The sequence below is a fragment of the Phocoena sinus genome, chromosome 1 (assembly GCF_008692025.1).
Source record: "Phocoena sinus isolate mPhoSin1 chromosome 1, mPhoSin1.pri, whole genome shotgun sequence".
In the NCBI taxonomy this organism is placed as follows: domain Eukaryota; kingdom Metazoa; phylum Chordata; class Mammalia; order Artiodactyla; family Phocoenidae; genus Phocoena; species Phocoena sinus.
Genome location: NC_045763.1, coordinates 116691787 through 116714015, shown reverse-complemented (window position 1 = coordinate 116714015; position 22229 = coordinate 116691787). Strand labels below are relative to the sequence as shown.

The 22229-nt window shown below is 40.7% G+C and overlaps 2 protein-coding genes across 2 annotated transcripts in view; both read right to left on the bottom strand.

Moving 5' to 3' along the window:
• Positions 1-14358, bottom strand: part of LOC116757096 (olfactory receptor 10J1-like) — a 39664-nt gene extending 25306 nt beyond the window's left edge. Inside the window, 4 exon segments of the mRNA XM_032638447.1 lie at positions 13885-13967; positions 13970-14158; positions 14161-14322; positions 14325-14358. Of these exon segments, the coding sequence (XP_032494338.1) occupies positions 13885-13967; positions 13970-14158; positions 14161-14322; positions 14325-14358 (468 nt within the window).
• Positions 1032-10724, bottom strand: LOC116759356 (signaling lymphocytic activation molecule-like). The gene is made up of 3 exons (XM_032643033.1): positions 10604-10724; positions 3810-4151; positions 1032-1857 (listed from the first exon to the last, which is right to left on the bottom strand). Exons 1-3 carry the CDS (start codon positions 10722-10724, stop codon positions 1550-1552), a joined length of 771 nt encoding a protein of 256 aa, XP_032498924.1. The 3' UTR covers positions 1032-1549.
• Positions 14359-22229: the final 7871 nt, after the last annotated feature.

Genomic DNA, 22229 nt, shown 5'->3' with positions numbered 1-22229 from the left:
TAAATGGCTTATCCTTGTGAGTAAAAAGGGTAATATTGGATCTAGGACAACTGGGGCCACATTCTTTAAACTCCGCACTCATGCAAGACTGCTTTCTTGATCCCACCGGCACATTCTGAATAGCTGTGGGCAGAGAGAGAGGTCTGAACTGGGGGAGGAGCCTGTGAATGTGGCTTGTGTGCAAGGTGGGCAAGCAGACAGACACACTGAGTGGGTGGACAGGTGGCCAACTCTGCCATGAATGGCTGGGGGAGGAAACAGGCAGTTGGTTAGGCTCACCAATGAGCTCTCAGATGAAGAGAGCAGGTAGATTTTCCCAGCAGTCCCTCTGGAATACCTCAGGGGAGTTGCTGACTGGACATGCTATGCTGAAGGGCATGACCTGGCTGCATTCCCCTGTCCCTGGATCCTTGGTCATCTGGAAAAGCCCTCCACATATACACCAAGTCTACTGTGGGCAGGAGTCCCCTTGGAATGACTCTTGTTTCCCCCCAGTGGTTGCAGAGGGAAGAATGTCAGAGCACAGGTAATACCTTGCAGGGCCAGCACCCTGGTTCTTTTGTCCCTGAGCCTACCTGAGGCATGGACACAAGATCGATTAATGAAAAGGCTCAGTGGTCTATCCTGTTTCCAATCTCAAGTGGTTAGTTGAGCTTACTTAATCAGCCCTTTGTTCCTTTTGATAACAGAATAACGATGCTTTATCTTTCCAGAGAAAGATCAGTCAGAAGATCTAGGTTTAGGTGCTAACTCTACCATCTATAAGCTGAAGAAACTTGAGGAGGGTACTTACATGCTATGAGCTTAAACTTCCTAATTTGTGAAATGAAGATGATGACATTTATCTGATAAGACCATTGTGAGGATCAAAAGAGATCATACAGTTGAAAGCGCTTTGCCAATAATAAAGTGCTCTATGACTTATCATTTTCCCAGACTTCACAGTCTAGGTCTTAGTCAGAGAACTGACTCCCCTGGCCCTCTGACCTGCTATGGGATTCACAGTACATTTCATGAAATGTGGCCCTTTATTACACCCTGCTTTTCATTATTGAGCACATGTTTCATGTCTTATCCTTATAACATGTTGACGGAGAGCAGCATGTTATATCTATTCCCAATTTTCTACAGCATAGGTGATTGATAAATTGATAAATAGATAAATAGATTGATAAATTCTTATTGATGGTGTAGAACCACCCCACCATTGGTAGAGTATGGACTTGGGAGTCAGAACCTGCCACCTGCACTCCCTCACCCGGCCAGCCTTTCAGGTTGGTGCCACGGCAGGAGGGGAGAGGAAGGATCATAACTTGAGACCTGGGCTCTGGGTCTGGCTCCATCGTTTCTCATTGGTTTCCTCAACTCTGAACTGAGCATAATGCCACCCTGGTCATTATGAACAGTAACCACGCACTGAATGCACATGGGAGGCTTTTACAAACTATAGAGAAAATATAAAGTGTTGTTCCCAAGGTGAAGACCATGGCTATGGAAGAAGAGCAATTGGTCCAGGTGGGGACTGAGCCCATATCGTTAATGTGGCACACTAGCCGCCACAAGGGCACTCACCTGAGGAACCGAGGCTGCATCTGGACCACGGGATGAAGGTCTGAGAGCCATTGCTGATGGGGTTGCTCACGGTGCAGACGTAGATGTTGTTGGCATCCTGAGGGCCAAGGGTGAGATACAGGAGGTGGGAGTTCTTGGTGGGGCTCAGCAGGGGGGCGCCCGCCTCCTCACTCCAGTTGTAAGCTACATGGTCCCCCTTCTCCACCATGCAGGCCAGCATCAGGCTACAGTTCCCGTTCTCCTGGCTGGAATTCAACACCTTAATTTCCGGAGTGGAGACCTGCTCTGTCAGGAGGAGGAGGAAGGCAGCCATCACTGAAATGAATCCTCTGGAATGCTGCCTTAACCTTCTTGTTAGAAGAAAATGCAACCTAATAGCATCTTTCCCCCCGCCCCAACCCCGTGGATCTGTAGTGTGATTTATTTCTGTGGGGACCTACTGCTTCGCACCATCCCTCTCTCATATGCCCCTCCCCCATACTTCTTTCCAGGATCACCTTGAGATAAAATAGAGAAGAAAAAATTGTCTTTTAGTTCCCCCCAACCAGTACTGTTAGGGCTCCCCTTGCCTTTCTGTTGTTCCTCATCTAGGTTGCTCTCCTGTATTCTACCTGTGGAGTTTGCTGTCAGCTAACTCCCCCATGGGTTTTAACTGTTCTTGGCTAAATTATTACCTTCCAGATCGAAAAGAATGACTTTTTACTGGTGAGATTTCATCTATACTCTGTGTGTGTGTGTGTGTGTGTGTGTGTTATAGCAAGTGCTTTAGGGTGTCTGAAATTGGGATAGCCACAGGCCTCACCAACTTATCTCACTCTAATGCTGTGAAATAGACAGAGTAAAAGGGAAAGTCTTATTTCTTCAGCACATACTATAGGACAGGCATAATGCTAGAATTTCACATTTGTAATATTTTTTAATCTTTTCAACAACTTTCTCAACAATTATGAACCTAGTTATAATTATTCCCATTTTATAAATGAGGAAACTGAGACCCAGAGAGGTAGAGTGTCTTACATAATGCCACTCAGCTTCTAAGAGCCAAACTGAGATCTGAAACTACGTCTTTCTGACTCCAAGATCCAGACTCTTTCTTTGACTTGAGAAGAACACCATGGTTGCAGGAACCATATTTTCTAAGGTAAGAATTTGATCATAAAAGACAAGATGTGACAAAGGCAGTGAACTGTTCTAGAAAATGCATGTGTAATCTTTGTGCTCATGGCAGCCTTGCCCCGGGAACACTATTGGAATGATCAGGACACCCTGATACCTGGTGGAGGGCTGTGGGAATTCTGCATACACCGTTTTGAGGGAAGGGAATGCTAGGGCCAGGGGAAGGGCAGGGAGGGTATTTCTGTCTCTCTTGTCGGTACCTGAGGATTTTAAAGAAATGTTGGCTGTTTGGGGCTCCTGTCCCATCCTCAGAGATAAGAAACTCACTGTTGAAGAAGCAGGGTAGCCCACATGGCTGCCAGGATCCCTGGGAATTCAAGGGAGCCTTGGGACTTAAGAGACAAACTCTGGGTGTGTTCAAGAGGGGCTGGCAGTTAAAGCGGCTCAAAAATGCACTGGCCTTAGATTTAGGTGGACCTACGTTCTAGTTTAAGTTCTGCAACTAAGCAATTTTATAATCAGAGCATTTGTTTAAATGAGAAAAATATGCCTCTTCCACCAGGTAGATGCAATCCTCTGTCAGGATGCGGGGCTTGGTGAGTGATGTGTGGGCTGAATTTCAGCCCTCCTTCTCCCAGGACTCCTACTGCAGCGAACCCACCTACGCAGATGTGAGTGGGAACGTGCAAACCACTTATCTCTAGATTTCAGTGTCCTCATCTATGAAAGTGAGATTGAGCTTGATCAGTGGTATTCAAAATTTTTTTAATTAAAAAAACACCTTTTTTCAAATAAAATCTTATTTGTAAATTGAGACTCTTGGGGCTCCAGGCCCTCTTGTCAACAGGCAGAGGGGCTGTAGGCAAGAGGGCCTGGAGCCCCAAGAAAATGGGGTTAAAGGTAACTTGTGCTAATCAGCTATCACTAACGTGCAATTTGGATGAAAAAAAGATTTGTGAACTTCTAAAACTTCTTCCTGAAGGACGGTTTGCCCCTGGACTGAGATGTCTTTCAAGTTGCTTCCAACTCTGAATACCCTTTGCTTCTGAGAGAGGCCTAAATTCCTAGGCAAGGAACTATCTCGTCCCTCCAGTGGGGACTGGGGAAGCCGCTGTCATTACCATAGAGCTTCAGCTGCAGGCAAAAGTGCTGGACTGAAATGTTTTCCTCCAGGCTCATAAAGTACCAGCCCTCGTCCTCCTTCCTGCTTTTCAGGATCCTCAGGCTCAGGTTTTCTGGATGAAACTCATAGCCATTCTCCAGATGGCGTGGAGAGTCACCTTTCCGCAGATCCAGAGACACTATTTTCTTCTTGGTGGTGTCTCCGGGTGATTCTGCCATTGTGACAAGGATGTGAATACTCTTATTCATGCTCTTACTTATCCCGTCAGATGTCGGGGGCAGCAGCACACTGCTTCCCAGCCGCCCAAGGATCATCACTGGGCAATTCGTTGAGCCCTCACCTGCAGGAGGAAGGAGAACGAAGTCCCTTATTATGGGAACCTTTGAGACTCACATCCTGTCTGTGGATCAGGAATAATAGACTGGATGGTCTCCCTCTTCCTCTTGGCCAATCCCTGGGGTTGCCAGGTCCTTAGTAGTTTATAAGGACTGTCGTGAGGATCCCACTATATTCTCAGTATTTCCCACTATATTCTCAGTATTCAAAAATTGCAGTGGAAATCTTAAAATCACTTATGATAGAGCTGTATAGACTAATTAGCACTCTGGGTTTCTTTGATCTAGGAGGGAATTCTATCAACTCAGATTTACAGTTAAGGCACCTAAGGCATAGAGAAGTTAAATGACTTGCCTAAAGTCATATAACTAGTAACTGGATTAACTCCTCAGCCAGACTTCCCATCACCATTGGATATATAGCATGAAGAATGAGATAACTGAAACTAATTCTGAGCTTGTGAGCCCAAGAGACCAAGGTTAAGAAGCATCATTTCAGATGAGGAGGAAAGAGAAAAGTCTGAGGGATGTGGAGTCCAGGAGGAGATGAGCCTCATATTCAAACTGGGGAATCCTAACTCCCCAAAAAGCTAAGATATTTAACAATGTCAAGGGTGAGAAATTATTTTACTTCTCTTTTTCAAAAAAGCTGAGGCAACAACAACCAAAAAAAAAAAAAAAACCCACAACCTCAGTTGATGACCCTGCTTCTCATTTCACTGAAAAAGGAGAAGAAACGAAAGAGGACTTCCATTTGTTTCTACCACCAAGTCAACCTACCTACTTGGATGGATGGTCTCTGCTCCCAGATAAGGCTAACCTCTTCCTTCATGGAGCACTCACTCACTTCAAGGCTTTGCTTATGCAACTTCCCCCACCCCTTGTGTCATCAACTTTGTTATTGTTATGGTATGTTGTGGGTTATTTTTACTAACACACAACATACCAACATGTAATTTCCCTCATCTTAAAAACCCCTCCCCTAGTGCCAGGTCCATCCCCAGACACCTCCCCATTTCTCTGTTTTCTTTTATCCCAAAGTCCCTTAATGTGTGTTTATACCTTCTGTCCCCATTTCCTGACTTATTTTTCCTTGTACCCACTCCAGACAGGCCTTCTTCTTACTACTCATTGGAACTACTCTTGTCAAGGTCACCGTATATTCCATGATACTAAGTCACTTCTCCATCTTCATCCTTGCTTTCTCATCTTGCTTTCACTTGGCATTGTTCGTATTCCCCCTTCGAAACACTGCCTTCATTTAGCCTGGGGAACAACACACTCTCCTGGTTTTCTTCCTATTTCACTGGCTGCCCTTTCTCAGTCTCCTTGCCTGAAACTTTCTGCTCTTAAAGACTGGAGCATCCCAGGACTCAGTACTCAGACCTCTTCTCTTTCTCAGCCACACTTATCTAGTTGCATAGTTTTACATGTTTCTGGAATGCTTACAGAGATATATCTCTTACCCAAACCCTTTACAGTACTCCAAATTGCCTACACTGGTTGGTGTTGGTATTTGGAGGTCTAAAGGGCATCTCAAACTTAGCAAATGAACTCTTGATTCTATAGCCCCTTCTGCAAACATTACAATTCCTAGGTCAAAACACTGGAATCATCTTTGACTCCTTTCTTTCTCTGATACTCCACATTCAATCTATCAGCAATCCTGTTGACTCTGCCCTAAAAATATATCTGGCATCTCAGGACTTTCAACCACCATCATCACCAGCCTGGCCCTGCCATTGTCTTCCAACTAATCTCCCTGCATCCATGCAATGGACAGTGTAACCTTTTAGAACTATATCAGATTTTGTCTCTCTCCTGCTTTTAATCTTCCAGGGCTTTCTAAGCACCCATAGAATAAAATCCATAGTCCCTGTTATTGCTTCAAAGACTGAATAACCCAATCCCTGGTACCTCTCCAACTCCTTCTCCTGTCCTCAGTGCACTATGGCCACACTGGCTCCGGCTGGTCTGTAACTCATCCAGAACATTCTCATCTCAGAGCTTTTGCATTTGCTGTTCTCTCTCTCTCTTTCTGGCAATCTCTTCCCGTACATATCTGAAGAGCTCATTCCCTCATTTTATTTTAGATTTCTGCTCAAAAAATCATCTTCTCTGAGAGACCTTCTCTGACTACCCTACCTATCCTATCCTATCCCTTCTTGTTGTGCTTATCACTGTCTGATGTTATACTGTATATATTATTCATTTTATTTTTTAACACTAGAATGCCAACTTCTCAAGAGGAAGAATTTGATCTTGTTCACTCTTTTGTCCCTAGGACTCACAATTGTGGTTGGCACATAGTAGGCTTTAAATAAATATCTGTTCAATTTATGAATGCTGAAAGCCATGTTACCTGACTAAAACCTCTCTTATTTAGCTCTGCCCAATATGTGACTGAACTTAATAATTGAACTTAACCATAAGCTAATGTTTGTAAAAGAAGGAGCCCATGAGTCAGAGAGAGCACAAATTGTTCTAGTTGATAAGAAAGTCAGAAGAGTACGATAAAACTGTCTGCCTAAGTAGTGCAGCCATCTAGAAAAGACACAATAACTCGTGGTTAAGATGGATGTTGGAAATTTGGGCAAACTGATTCAGATGTTCTTGATACCAACATGCTCTGAGATCCTGTAAAGGGCCCAGCTGATATCAGACTAGAGATTCAGAGGTTGGGAAAAAAGAAAAATCAGGATTTGAGTGGTGGACACATAGTATTTTTTTTCTTTTTCCATGCCATGTAGCTTGCAGGATCTTAGTTCCCCAAACAGGTATTGAACTCTGGGCCCCGGTAACGAAAGCCCTGAGTTCTAACCACTGGACTGCCAGAGAATTCCTGACACTTATAATTATTAAGGAATAGTGAGAAAGGCAATTAGGCATTTGCTCTTTTACATATTGCCAATACATCAACTCTTGAAACAGAGTGCTCTCCCTTGTTGCTCAATTGATTCCATAAGGCCTGCTGTTCATGGTGCTGGCGTTGCTGTTTTTATAAAGATAAACTGCAGGGCATGTTGGAATTCCTTCCAGCCACACTTATGGATGCCTGACTGTCCAGATAATGTGGTAGGTACAGTACCCAAGAGAGTAACCTCTTGGATCCTGAACTTAAACTTCTACCAATAAAGGGATGACAGAAAACTAGAACCATCCATGCAAGGAGAAACATCATGTGGTACATAGGCCCCCTGAAATTGTGTACAAAAGCGGTAGAAATAAGCATATGTACATTTTTCTGGGAGCATAGCCATAAATGTCATCTCTCAAAGGAGTCTGGGCTTCAAATCAAGGTTGAGAATTGCCATCATACTGTTGATTTTTTTGGATCCATTTTAATATAGAGAAAAAAGAAATGGAAATTATACCCATTCATAGACCATAAGTCTCCACCCTGCCATGTCTCCTGTGTGCCCCTTCTGTCCCTGTAACCCAACAAACTCTTTACACCATGGCTGTTTTCAGAACTTGGAATTGGAAGGGAGTCGGGGGAAGAGGAAATAGAGGATGGGGCAGAAAGTAGTCAAAAAAAAATCAAAGAAAAAAATTTTTGAAAAAAGAAAAGAAGAGGGAAAGAAAGAGAGGGCAGATGAGAAGAAAAGGCTGAGTGGTTTAGGCAGACTCAGTCATGGGGAGTGGAATCAAAACTTCATCAGGAAGAGACCCTCACACGTTACAACCCACATAAAGAATGATGATGTAACAACTAAGCGTGTGCGTGGTCAGGTCTGCAGGGGGTACGTGAACTCATTGTCACCTAAGCAAGGGTGGAAAAGTAAGTGGGGACTTTAAAGTGGTTCATAAAACACTTCAAGTAGAGTCCCAGCTCCTGAAACATCCTACTGCTTGATGAGTGTTTTCCAGCAGGTCTGTGATTCAGTCAGCCCCTGGTTACTAAGAGAGTCTGGAGGAAACATTTGTAGCTGTTAACACCAACTCACTTTCCTTCCAGGGCAATTCTACTTAGAAAGTAGAGTGATTCACACGGGCCCGTGGATATTTTCCTGAAATCAGTAGCATTTAGCCAAACTTTTCACACAATGGGATTCTACCTAATGATAACATTTTTTTGGCCCAGCCCTGTTACTGGGCATCTTGCTACAACATTTCTTTCAGGTAGGACTCAGAGCCTTCACAGTTCTTATGGGAAATCTAGGCTTACAAAGAAAAGATAATGTGTCTTTAATAAGTCTCATTTTTAAACAGAAGTCCTACCAGCTGTCCTCCTAGTCCCATTCCTTGACGCTGCTGGGTCTTTCTACCTTAGAATATTTGCACTCACTGTTCCCCAGCCTGAAAGCCTGTCACTGCTCTTTATTTGCCAGGTTAACTCCTTCTGTCCTTCAGGCCTCTGTCCTTGACCCTCGGCTTAGATTCCGTTTCTCTGCCATATGCTTCCAGTTCACTTTGCGTCTCTCCTTTCATATCACTCAACACATTTTTAACTCTCGTTCAATGCTTGTCATCCTTATTCAGTTATAAGTTTCCAAGAGTAGGGACTGTGTCTGTTTTGTTCACTGCTATAATCTTAATACCCACCTGGGACATGGTAGGAACTCAATAAATCCTTTTTGCCCGAGAGAATGAAAAAACTGAATGAGATGAATGAATGAATGAACAAATGACAAAACAGAGTCTAATTTCTTCTCTCTCCAAAATCTGAATGTACTCTCCTTTATCTTTATAACATCCATAAGAGTTGTTTATGTAGGGAGATGAAGGGGACCCTTATCCCTCTTTGCCAGGTGAGGAGCTAGAAGTGCCTTAGCTATGAAACCTCTGCTTCAGGTGCAGTAGGCCACTTACAGTTCCCCCTGAAAACTCACAGCACTTTACCTCTGCATCTGTGCCTTCATCTAGAGTACTCTTTTCAAATTATATAAAAATCCAACCTACCTGATGTATACATTTAAAAGGACATGCAAGAAACTGGTAACAGTAGGGAGAGGTATAGAAGGGAGATTTGTCTCCATTCTGTACCCTTTTACACTGTGGAAGTTTTATAGACATACATGTGATACTCTTCCAATAAACAAACTAGTTAACAAAAAATTAAATGAAAGCTACATGATGAAAGATGTTTCTATCCACTTTTCAAATTCCAGATCAAATACCTCCATATGCCTTGCACTCCCTTCTTTGGTTTTGTCAACCTCTCTCACCTTTTGAAAATTCCTATACTTCATTTCAGTTCAATTAAAATCAACTCATATCCTTCAATTATAGACAGCATATTCTAATTTTTACCATGGGACCTGGAAACAAATTTTAGGATTCTCCTCCTCCCTAAACATAAGCTTATCTAGTTTCATTCATTCAGGCCTCGGGAGTCAGGCTGGGTGATTAAAGAGAAATTGCTAACTGCTCTGTGACTCTTTTTCCTCTTTTATAAAATCATAATGTAACAATAACTACACATATCTCATAGGGTTGGTATGATAATTAAATGAATAATACACACAAAGCACTTACAACAGTGCTTGGTATACAGCAAGGATGCTGTACATACTATTATTATTCATTCAACAAACATTCATGGAAGGGCTCTCACAGATACTGTGTCAAGTGCTAAGCAGAGGCCGTGGTTGTTCATTTTACTTCCCCCACACCTCACATAGTGCTAGCCACATCGTGTGTCCTTAGTAGACCATTGCTGAATGGCATTGTTCAAAGGCAATCTATGGATAAAACCAAATAGCATTGAGGTTCTGATTTCCAGTCCAACACTGGAGACAGTGAAGATAGTGGCATTATATCACAGTATTAAAGCTTTTGAGAGATGGAAGTGCCTAGATCTGCATCTTGGGGTACAATGGGCCAGTGAACAACAAGGTTGGGCCAAATCTAGGATGCCCCCACTTGTCCCTCACCTCTCCCCTCATGTGTGTGAAGGATGTGAGGAGGACCTGAATGAAGGAATAAAAAATCCCACTGGGGTAGATTCATCAGTTGTAAGAGATGCACCACTCTGGTGGGGGATGTTGTTAATGGGGGGGGGGGCTCTGCATGTGTGGAGGTAGTTGGAAATCTCTGTACCTTCTGCTCACTTTTGCTGTGAACCCAAAACAGCTCTAAAAAACTGAAGTCTATTAAAAAATGTATCATTGGGGGAAATGGAAAATTCACTTTACTTGGGGGAGGGACATGTGGACTTCTTGATTTTTACAGTTTTGACTGGGAATTGGAAGTCGAGCTGAGTAGAGATGGGAAAGGGAGTAGGTACTGATTTTACAAGAATGGGACTTCTTGGTTGGGTGAATCTGTCATGAATGACCTGTCCCATTTGCAAAGCATTTCCTTCTGGGTTTTATTGGGGTTTCACAAAAGGGTGCATATTTTTAAATAAAAACACTAAAATTTTTGTACGTATTTCAGAGAAGACAAAGGCAAGGAAGGGAGACACTACTGATTGGGTAGCCATGCCTGTGGGGCTGGGCTGTTTCTCACTGACCAGTGACCTCCAAAGCTTTCCGTGCAGCAGCTGTCAGCAGAACCTGAAATGCCAGGGCCAGACTGGCCAGGAGGCAAGCCAGCACAGAGATAGAAAAGTCCAGCTCACTGTTCAAACCCATCACGCCTGATAGTCACTAAGAAGAATTCCAAAAATGGTGGAGTCACAAATGGGATGCACCCAGGAAAGTTTGACTCTCCCTGTGATGGCTTAAAGTGGTTTCGTTTGGCTTTCTGAACCCTCAGTGCAATTATTGCTCTCTGAGACCTTGGGTAGCAAGAGCCATGGGTCTGCCTGATTCTGAGGAAAAGTGGGGCCAAGGAAGGCCTATTCATCTGGGAATCTGGCAAAAGACAGATCCCAAGTGCAGCCCCTCTGACAATCCTAGCATATCTCTGGGCTTCTCCTGGAAAAGTCCATAATGGATTTGTGGTCTTGAAAACCCCAAGAACAGAACATCCGGAGCCTCAGGACGTCCCCCCTTCCTTAATGCCGCTTCTACTCCAGACTGCTTCCCACAGTTCCAAGGCATTTAAGCAGAAAGGAGATTCTCATCCACTCCACAGTAAGCCCAAAGTCTGCCCCTTTCTTGGCTTTTTCTTTCTCAAACACCTTTTCTCATAGCTCAGCTATTACTAAACAGAGAATACCAGCAAACCAGAAAGACAGGAGTAGAGCCCAGCTCCAAACACTTTGTCTTGTGTCTGGCCCTACACTGGAGCTGCCCTGACCCTGAACATTTCTGATTTGCATTTCTCACTTACTGTAACCAGCCCTGGGCTCCAAAAATCCTGGCCTCTCCCCCTCTTGCTGCCTTGGAACCTTCTCTTCCAGGAAAGTAGCCACCATTATGACAACACTGTGGCCACTATCTGTTCTCAACCAGTGCCTGGGGTTTTCACTTCTACCCTCTCTTCGCACCTTACAGTTATAGTTTCTTTGTATTCTGTTGCTGGAGGAGAGTTTTGTCCAGGTGCAAGCACTGCAACAAAGGGTCCCAGGTCCCAGGTCCAGCCTGTCTCACCTGCACCAGAACTTGATTCACCCAGAGGATAATGGGAAAGAAAGGGCAGGAGCAGGACCTTGAATTTCATTGTTTACTCATAAAATGACTTAATTACTAAATTGCCCCAGTTTACATGAAAAGGACTAGATGACTTTTTTCTGTCAGGCAGATTGGGAGCTCAGAATTACAAAGTAGACTGAACTGCAGAACCGTTTTAAAGTTAGATTTTTATGTGCTTGCATGCATAGCCTATAAAATGCACGATCATTTTAGAGATTTTGATATTTTTATATTTCAAAAATATTTTATAATGAGGATACTGTGTACTCAGGTGTATCTTATGTATCTTTTTTTTTTTTTTTTTTTTTTTTACGGTATACGGGCCTCTCACTGTTGTGGCCTCTCCCTTTGCAGAGCACAGGATCCGGACGTGCAGGCTCAGCGGCCATGGCTCACGGACCCAGCCGCTCCGCGGCATGTGGGATCTTCCTGGACCGGGGCACGAACTCGCGTCCCCTGCATCGGCAGGCGGACTCTCAACCACTGCACCACCAGGGAAGCCCTCTTATGTATCTTTTAATAAATAGATCAGTATAATAATTTTTATTTGCTCAGTAATTATCAATTTTGATCATTATAGTTTGATTCAACACCTATCTTATGTCACAAATTGAGTCTAAAGTTCACCCTGATTCTTTTTTATATTTTTAAGGTGAGAAGCAGTAAATTGCCTTTTATTATTCCATTTCTAACTCAGTTGCTTTAATTTTATGGAAGTTTTCATGTCAAGATCCTTTACTGTCAACTCTTTTCAGATTTTCAGGACTAATGGAATTACCTAATTTATCAGAAAGGTGTTATGCTGACTCTTTTCATATTTCTGTTTAATTCTCTTTCTTTGCCTTTGTGACTTACTTAGCTTATAAAGGGCAGGAGAGGACCCAACCTGAAGGACCTTTTCTAAACTCTCTTTGGCTCCTCCTGACCCTCCCCTTGTACTTCTGGCTTCTCTTGCTCTCCTACCACAGGAAGCTCCAATTTGGATCTGCTTCTAACTTTTCTTTCTTTTCGGCCAATTTCACAGCATTCTTTCAGCAGTTTGCTCCCTGAGCTGTTAGTCTTCATTTCCTCTGAGCCTGCTGTGCATCCTGTCCATGAGGGAGACCCTTCTCTCAGCCCCGCAAGGACTTCTTTATGTGGCTCATCTCTAGCCAGAAGAAGCGAAGCATCAGACCAAGTCATGTGTGTCGCATGCCCGTCATATGCAGTTAGGAGTTCTCTCCAATTAACTCTCTCACTTCCCACCCCATGGTTCCCTTTCCTTTGAAGTCCCACATGTTTGAAAATATTCTCTCTAGAAGGATTTTAGCTCACTGCAAACCCATTTCCTAAAAGATATCTATATTTGTGCTTTGCTTATCTTATTAAAGCACAAGGCACTTAGATTTCTACACAATATCCTCCCTAGTGACCACTTGTTCAAGCATCCAATTTATGTTAAAAGAGGATTCAATGGAGTGGCGATTTTAATGTAGTTTATACATTAAAAAGTGGACTGGTCACTTTAAATTTAAGCTTGAGATAAACACTAGATCACATTCTGACCTTGTAATTATCTACTGGAATACGGCCAATAGGTGTCTTTGAGTGACTTTTACTTTTATTTACATTAACAAAAGGTTGAGGAAGTGAAAATCAATTATTAGAGGCTAGACCCCGGCTCCACTTTTGCCCTGGCCGTGATGTATGAGACTTCACTAATCATTTGAAATCTTGCTTCTGTAACTTTACCTATATAGGCTTCCTCCTGGAAGGCATGCATACCTGTTTGGGTAGGGATTTCATCTTAGGAAAGGGATTTCCTACCCACCACTCTCCACAGAGCATCCTGGACTTCTTTGTTTCTTAGACTACACACAACAGGGTTTAGTAAAGGTGTGATGACAGTGTAGGTCACTGAGATCATCCTTGGTGTTCTCTGACTTGGGCTTGGGGTAGGGAGTGGAGGCACAGCCGTAGAGGACAATGACCACAGTGAGGTAGGAGGCACAGATGGCAAAGGTCTTCTTCCGGCCCTCAGCTGAGGCGATCTTGAGAATGGTGGAAATAATGAGGATGTAGGAGATGAAGAGGAAGGTTGCAGGGCCTGTAATGACCAAGAGCCTGATAATTAAGGTCAGGATATCATTGATGATTGCGGTAGCACAGGCCAGGTCCAACACAGGTTGAACGTCGCAGAAAAAACGCTCAATCCGTGCAGTCTGAAAATGGCCACAGCCTGAACCAGTGAGAGTGAGAACCCCGTGGCACAGACTGAGGATGCCAGCCTGGCGCAGACCCTCCAGTTCATGATGATCGGTTAATAAAGTGGCAGATGGCCGCAGAGCAAGCATACCCCCTTATTGCCAATAGGAGGCAGTTGGCGATGGCAAAGCCAAGGAAGAAAAAAAGCTGAGTCCCACAGCCCTCCAGGGAAGTGGATTGGCTCAGACCTACAAGGCTGGAAAACATGCGAGGGATGATGACCAGAGAGTAGAAAGTGTCTGATAGGAGAGGACACTTAGAAAGAAGTACATGGGGGTGTGGAGGTAATGGTCAATGCGGATTACAGTCACAGTGATGAAATTGCCAGCCAGAGTTAGAATATACAGGGTAAGAAATGCCACAAAGAGTGTGAGCTGATGTTCTTGGAAGTTGGAGAAACCTTGGAAATAAACTCTCTTACCTCTGTGTGGTTGGCTGTCCTCATTGAAGATCTCAGGTCTGAAAGACAAAGTCAGCACCATCTCTTTGGACCAGAGGCTACCCTGCCCTCTGGTGAGCACACTGTCCAGAGCAAAGATTGAACACCACAAAGACCCAGTTCAAAACTTCATGAATTACCTGCCCTTTCCAGGGACACGGCAGACTAGGTCCTAGAACTGGAATTAAAGATACAGAGATTTTGAGCAACACTATTTAAAAGTTTGAGGTAAAGCATTCTTTTCAAGTATTCCTGGGTCATGTAAAAAATGACAACCTATGTATGGCCCATGAAATTGGTCTCAAATTTTTCTTAAAACTGGATTTTCTCAAAATGTAGACCACAGTCTCAGGCCACAGTGTAATTAAGCTAGAAATTGTCACAAAAAGGAGCTTGAAAAATTACAAATAGTTGATAATCTAACCAATAGTTCAAAGAGGAGCTAATAAGGGAAGTTAGAAAATATTTAGAATTAGAGAATAATAAAAGAATCATGTACCAAAACATGTACGATGCATTTGGAACATCATTAGAGGAAAGTTTGTAGTTTAAAATGCTTGTCTGTTACAATTCTTTTTAAAGGCTGAAAATTAATGAGTAGAGCATCCATCCTAAGAAGTTATAAAAATAAGATAAAAAAAGACAGTAGAAGGAAAAAAAAATAATGACAGAATGTTAATGATATATAAAAGAAAGATAAAACAGACAAGGTCCACAAGGGTAAAAGTTTATAAACTTTAGGTAAACTGCTAGTGAAACTGACCAAGAAAAAAAAAAAAAAAGGACATAAACTCTAGTATGAATTAATAAAGGGACACAATAACAGAAGTTTCAGACACAAAAAGATGAAGAGCAACATTATGAACAACTTAATATCAATACATTTTTAAACTTCAATGAAATGGATGCATTTCTAGAAAAATAATTACCAATATTGAATGAAGAAGATACTTGAAAACTACTGGAAATAAAGACAGTAATGAAAAATCTACAAATAAACCTCCAGGCCAAGAACAATTTACCAATACGTGCTATAAAACATTCAAGGATAAATTAATTTCAGTCCTACACAAACTATGTTTGGTAATAGAAAAAGAGGGTATAGGGGAGCAAAAGAGACCAAAATGTGTCTCTTTAGCATGAGGGTTAAGTTAGGCTGATATTTTTTTTAAATAAATTTATTTATTTTTGGGTGCGTTGGGTCTTCGTTGCTGCGTGCGGGCTTTCTCTAGTTGCTGCAAGCAGGGGCTACTCTCCATTCCAGTGCATGGGTTTCTCATTGCAGTGCCTTCTCTTGTTACAGAACACGGGCTCTAGGCGTGTGGGCTTCAGGAGTTGTGGCACGTGGGCTCAATAGTTGTGGTTCATGGGCTCTAGAATGCAGGCTTGCTAGTTGTGGCGCACGGGCTTAGCTGCTCCGTAGCGTGTGGGATCTTCCTGGACCAGGGATCAAACCCGTGTCCCCTGTGTTGTCAGGTGGATTCTTAACCACTGTGCCACTAGGGAAGCCCTAGGTTGCTTATTTTTAAGGTCCAAAGACTCAGGAAGAATCTTTGACCTTTCCTCTAACTGACTAAAAGAATGTAGATGGAGGACTTGTTCCAGGAAGGGAGCTAGCACAATAGATAACTATGGTATGAACCAGGTATGGTAGACAGGGAGGAACCTAGCAAAGTCTGCTTGTTAAAATTTCTGTGTCCCATTGTTTCTGCCTGGCCCAGCAAGCATTTGCTTTTCCATCTCCTTGTGAATTGCCTTTCTCTCCTTTGAAGTCCCAAACCACTACTCCCAACATTCTCTTTTTTCTTTGGCTGCAGATGGTATTTAAGATGAGGGTTTTAGCCATTTTGGTGAGTTACTCAGTTTTCCTGAATCTCTCCCATATATACATGTTATTAAACTTTTGTTTGGTTTTCTCTCAGTAATATGTCTCGGGCCAATTTAATTCTTAGACCAGCCAGAAGAACCTTGAAGAGTAGAGGAAACTTTCTTCCTTCCTGACTAGGGAATACTCCTTACCTCATTTATTGCAGCTGGAATTATCTTGACACCAAATTTATCAGGCCAATCTCATGCACAGAAATAGATGCAAAATTCTTAAGCAAAATGTCACCAGACCACATCCAACAGTGTATAAGATGGGTATGTGACCAAGTTGGTTTTATTTTAGGATGCAAGGTTTGTTTAACATTAAAGCAGTCCAGTTATATATTTCCTCACATGAATTGTTTAAAGGAAAAGAGACATGATTATTTCAATAGCTGCCAAAAAGCATTTTTAAAATTCAGTGTCTACTTATAAGAGCCCTTAGTAAACAAACAATAAAAGATTTTCTTTAAGCTGATAAAACATGTGTACAGCAATTCTTCAGCCAACATATACCTAGAGGTGAGATACTGAAGGATTCGCTTTAAGATTAAGAACAAGATAAGGGTGACTGCTTTATCCACTTCTCTTCAACATTGAATATTCTAGAATATTCTAATTTCTTGCCCAGTAAGGCAAGAAAAAAGGAATTAAAAATACAAGGATTGAGAAGGAAGAAATTCTTTATAGATTATGTGGTTATGAACATAGAAAATCTAAAAGAAGCTACTGATAAATTATTAGAATTATTAAGAGAATTTAACAAGCTTTCTGGTATAAAATTTATATATAAAAATTCATCACATTTCTGTACATAAACAAATCGATATCAAATTAAATTTAAAAGGGCTATCATTTATAATAGCTTAAAAATAGAAAATACCTAAGAATGAAGACCTTTATTAAGAAAATTATAAAACCTTAATAATGAACACTAAAGAAGACTGAAATGAATGGTGTGATACACAATGCTTATGAATTGGAAGATCTAACATTATGAAGATTCCAATTAATCAAAAATCCATGAATTCATACTCTGAATTCTGTACAATTCAATCAGAATTCCAAATGGATTGTTTTTGGTTGGTTGGTTGTTAGATTGACAACTGATCCTAAAATTTATATGGAAGTACAAAGATCCAAGAGAAGCCAAAACACTCTTAAAGGAGAAGAAGAAGTAGAGAGGGTTGCCTTTACAATACCATTACTTATTATAAGGCTATAGGAATTAAGAAGGTATGGTATTGTCACAGGGGTAAGTGGTCACACCAATGGGCAAAAAATGGAGTTCTGGTATATGGAAACTCTTTGCACCAGAGCTGGCATTGCAGATTGGTGGAAAGCACAGAGTCATCAATTAATGGTCCTAGAATAGTTGGTTTATCCATATGGGAAAAAATGAAATTAGATTAGCTTACAGCATTTAAAAAAAAATCAGTTTCAAATGTATTAAAAGGAAATGAACAAAACATCCTATGAAATGTCTAGAAGATAATATATGAGAATATTTTTTAAATTTGGGATAGTAGAAGATATAAAACATAAAAGAAAATAATGATAAATTTTATTCCATGAAAATTAACTTCTATTTTTCAAAATAAGTTACAAGAAAAGAAAAAGGTAGAAACCAGAAAAACATTTACAATGAAATAACAGATAAAATAATGATATCTGGAACATCTAAAAACCAAAAAGATCAGCTTAATATAATGATAGTTTAAAAAAAAAACAGGAATTTTATATGAGAGGAAATACAACTGGCATGTGAACAGATTTTTAACATCATTAATAGCCAGGGAAAAATAAGACCACAGACCACAAGCTAAGACCACAGACCATTTCACACTTATCAGATTGCAAAAAATCAAAACTATCACAGATATAGAGTAATGGAAGCTCCAGTTCCCTGTTGAAGGGAATGTGAACTGATAAAATTATTTTTGGAAAACAGGTAGAAATTACCTGTCAAAGCTGAAAATGAACATATCCTATGCAATTCTACCATTCGATATTTAACCCAGAAAAACTAAAGAATCACAGGCAAGAAGATTAAAGCAAGTTTGTTTATTATAGAAAAATAAAACTGAAACAAACCATGTTTTTCAAAAGCAGAAAGGACATTTAAATTGAAGTAAATTATTACAAGGAAGTATTATAGAGCATTGAATGAATTAATTATAAAGCTGGGGTGGGCAAACTACAGCCCATAGGCCAGCTGTGCTTATAAATAAAACCTTATTAAAACACAGTCACACCCATTTTTTATGTATTATGTGTGACTGCTTTTGCACTAAAATAGTAGAGTTAAATAGTGGCAACAAAGACTGTATGGCCTGCGGAGACTAAAATATTTACTAACTGATCCTTTACAGAAAAAGTTTGCTGACTTCTGTTAAAGATCATTAAAGGTACTAATTACATTTTCATGAATCAACACGGATGAATCTCAAAATCATAATGTTGGATAATAGAAGCAAATCAAAGATTGTATACATATGTTTGTGTGTGTATTCCATTTATTTAATGTTCAAAAGAAGGCAAGATTAAATAATATATAGTTTAGAAATAAATATGTTCTGTAAAGCAGTATATTCTTTAAAAACATGGGAAATTTAAAACATGGAAATTCTGTAACCTAAAATTCATGATAGTGACTATTTGGCATATATTTGAAGTACTTGAAAGTATTTGAAGTATTTGAAAGGAGCATATGTGAGGCTTCTGGCTTTATGGTGATGTTCTGTTTCTTAGCTTCGGCAGAGGGTACCTAGGTATTTGTTTTGTTATTTTTCTTAAAATGTGCATTTGTTTTAACGCACGTTTAAATGCACCATATTTTACAATAAAAATTTTAGTGTTATAATCAAGAAAAGTGTTATTGATATTGTTAAATGGAAGAAATGTTGCAAAATAATAAAGGTCATATGATCCCAATATTGTAATGAAAAGCAAAGATATATACCCACATAAATGTGGATATGTATGTACAGGAAAAAGACTAAGAATATAGAAATGAATATATGTGTCAGTTGTAAACAGAGACTAATACTAATGTATTATTCTTTAAAAATATATTGTTCAGCTTTTAAATGATGCATATGAAAAAAATTTAATTCAATGGGAAATAATAGGTTAAAAAGCAGGATATGGTATGGTATATGCAGAATTATCAAAGTATGAATACAGAGAAAGCTAAATAGAGATCATCGAAACGTTAGTAGTGCGTGATTCTGCATGGTATAACTCTGGGTGAATTTCTACTATCTCCTGAAATTTTCAAAGTGTCCATGATGAATATGTACTACTTAGGCAGTGGGGTGGAGGATAGGTTTAATTTTTTTTAAGCCTCCCTTGAGGTCATTCTTATCACCTTCTTTCTATCTAAGTATACCTCCTGTCTTGGTTCTGTTGGCATTTTTCATTCTCATATGATGGCACATCACATTCAGTTGAAATTTATTTATTATCTAACTTTTCAACTACATTGTAAGATTTTTTGATGACAGAGATCATACTTAGTCCATTTCCACATACCCAGAACCTAGCCCAGTATTTGCCATTTCTTAAGCTTTTGATAACTATGTAAACCAATAAATGAAGTAATACTCTCGACGTACTTCTGGTCTGGAGGAGGAGACCCCTACCTCTGCCAGGTATATACAGCAGTGCTGCCTTGGGCACATGGAAACCAGGACAAAGTATTGAAGTCAGAATCTTCACTTAACCCCATTAAGTTGCAGAAATTGAGAGACTACCAGAGAAAAAAGATATGAAAGAACAATATAGGAAAACATGAAAAACCATTATCATTAAGAAGGAACATAGATAATGCATCTGGAGTAGTTTTCCAATCCTTAATCTGACTTTTGGTGAACGGCTCTTTTCTCCAAAAAGATGGTAGAAAAATTTATACAAAATTTTAGCATTTTACAGTTTCCTTTATTCTTCAAAGTAATAATACATCTACTACCCAAAAATAACTATGTGGTAGGAAATGTGAGGTTGCTTAATTCCAAAAAGGATGAAGGTGTTGCCTAATATCACATATTTAGTTCATGGCAGAGAGAATTGGGAACCCAGCTCTCTTTACCTTGTACTCTGAGTCCTCTGCTCTTGAAAGATCTCAATACTGGAGGGAAGATGTCCTTTTTATCTCAGCTGAGATACTGATACATGTAACACTGATACACAGAATTTGATGAGCTTTCTCTAGGAAGACATTTTAAAAAAGAGGAAATCGGGGCTTCCCTTGTGGCGCAGTGGTTGAGAATCCGCCTGCCGATACAGGGGACACGGGTTCGTGCCCCGGTTCGGGAGGATCCCACATGTCGCGGAGCGCCTGGGCCTGTGAGCCATGGCCGCTGGGCCTGCGTGTCTGGAGCCTGTGCTCTTCAATGGGAGAGGCCACAACAGTGAGAGGCCCGCGTAATGCAAAAAAAAAAAAAAAAAAAAAAGAGGAAATCACTTTATCTTGTTCTGGGTTGTTTTGATGTCTCTGTGAAAAGACAGGGACATGGTTTGATACGTATTACCTAATTTCCTTTTAGTTCTTAACATAGTTACTACTGTCTGGTGGAAGGACAAGGCTCAGAAAAACACAAGTACTTCCTTTATTTGTTTTCTTCTGCTGCAAGGCTAGCATCTATCTGTCTAGAAACTCCAGCGTCAGCCCATTCACATCCACATCCCACAAAACACAACACATACACACACATAGAGATTATGTCAAGCATATTTCTCTGGAAGTAGTGATCTGGATGCCCCCATGTAACATTGCTGGATAGAGAGCTGGGCAAAGAACCTGACCCAGGATTGAGCATAATAAGTAAGGGGAATCAAAGCAACATATAGACCTCAAAAGCTGATGGAACAATAAAGTTGGCCCTTACACTCTGAATGAGTTAGGTTTTGCATTACATTTACTAATGAACATTTGATTAAAATATACTATATGCTGGCCTATTAAGACACTCTGCATAACTTACAATTTAGAATTACCCTACAAGGAAATAAAATACATACTCCCATTTTATAGATGGATAATTTGAAGCTGGGAAGGATAAACCTACTTGTCAGACTCACATATCTAGTAATTGACAAGACCAGCTGTGAAACACAGTATGTGTGACTCCAAATTCTACATGCTTTCATTGAGTCAAAACTCTACTGAAAGAATATTCAGGAATGAGGTTCTGCTTAGAGGGGAAGAAGAAAAACAGCTGTATGAAAAATGACCCTCAGCCTTATTCACTGAAAAAGATAACAGGGACATCACTGGTAGATGAAAACTCTGGGATTGTAAAGGTTTTTAATTTACTATCTCTCCTCCATGATTTTAAAACAGATTCTTCCATTAATTAAAATGAAACTTATGAGGACATTCTTGTTCACTTTATAGGCACCTGGTCTCAAAAAGTCATCATGCAAAACACAGGAAAAGTATGAAACTCTAATGTTCAAGAAAATAATCAGAAAACTGGGATGAGACAAGGAAGAAACTTAGAAAAATTTAAAACAGTTCTTCTCCTCCTTTTTTTTCTACCATCAACCACTTCTTGCAAAGTTGGCAAAGGAGATGAGAGAAGTTCTCTTAATTGCTGTGCATCTGAACTTAAAACAAAACAAAAAGAACAAAGATAGGGACTCTCTCCAAGAGGCCTATGAGGGAGAAATTGAAAATCCCAAGCCTTAGAAGTCCAGCATTTCCTAAGTGTCAGAAGGAAGCTCAGGGTGTGGGGACCAACTTAAGGTCCAGAGCATTGCATCCTCTGGCCTGAGAGGATCTTCCTGCAGAGTTGAAGCCTCTTGAAACCCCAAATCCAGGAACTCTGTTTATTCCTGAAAGAGGACCAGATCCATCTGATCTAGGACTCTAGGGACTTCCCCCCTTGAGAATCATTCCAGGGCACAAGGGACAGCAGAAAAAGAGTTTGAGGCTCTATCCCAGGGGGCTGATTGGGAACTTGGGCAATTAGTATAACAAAATTTTGCGTTTGGTTACTGGACTCACA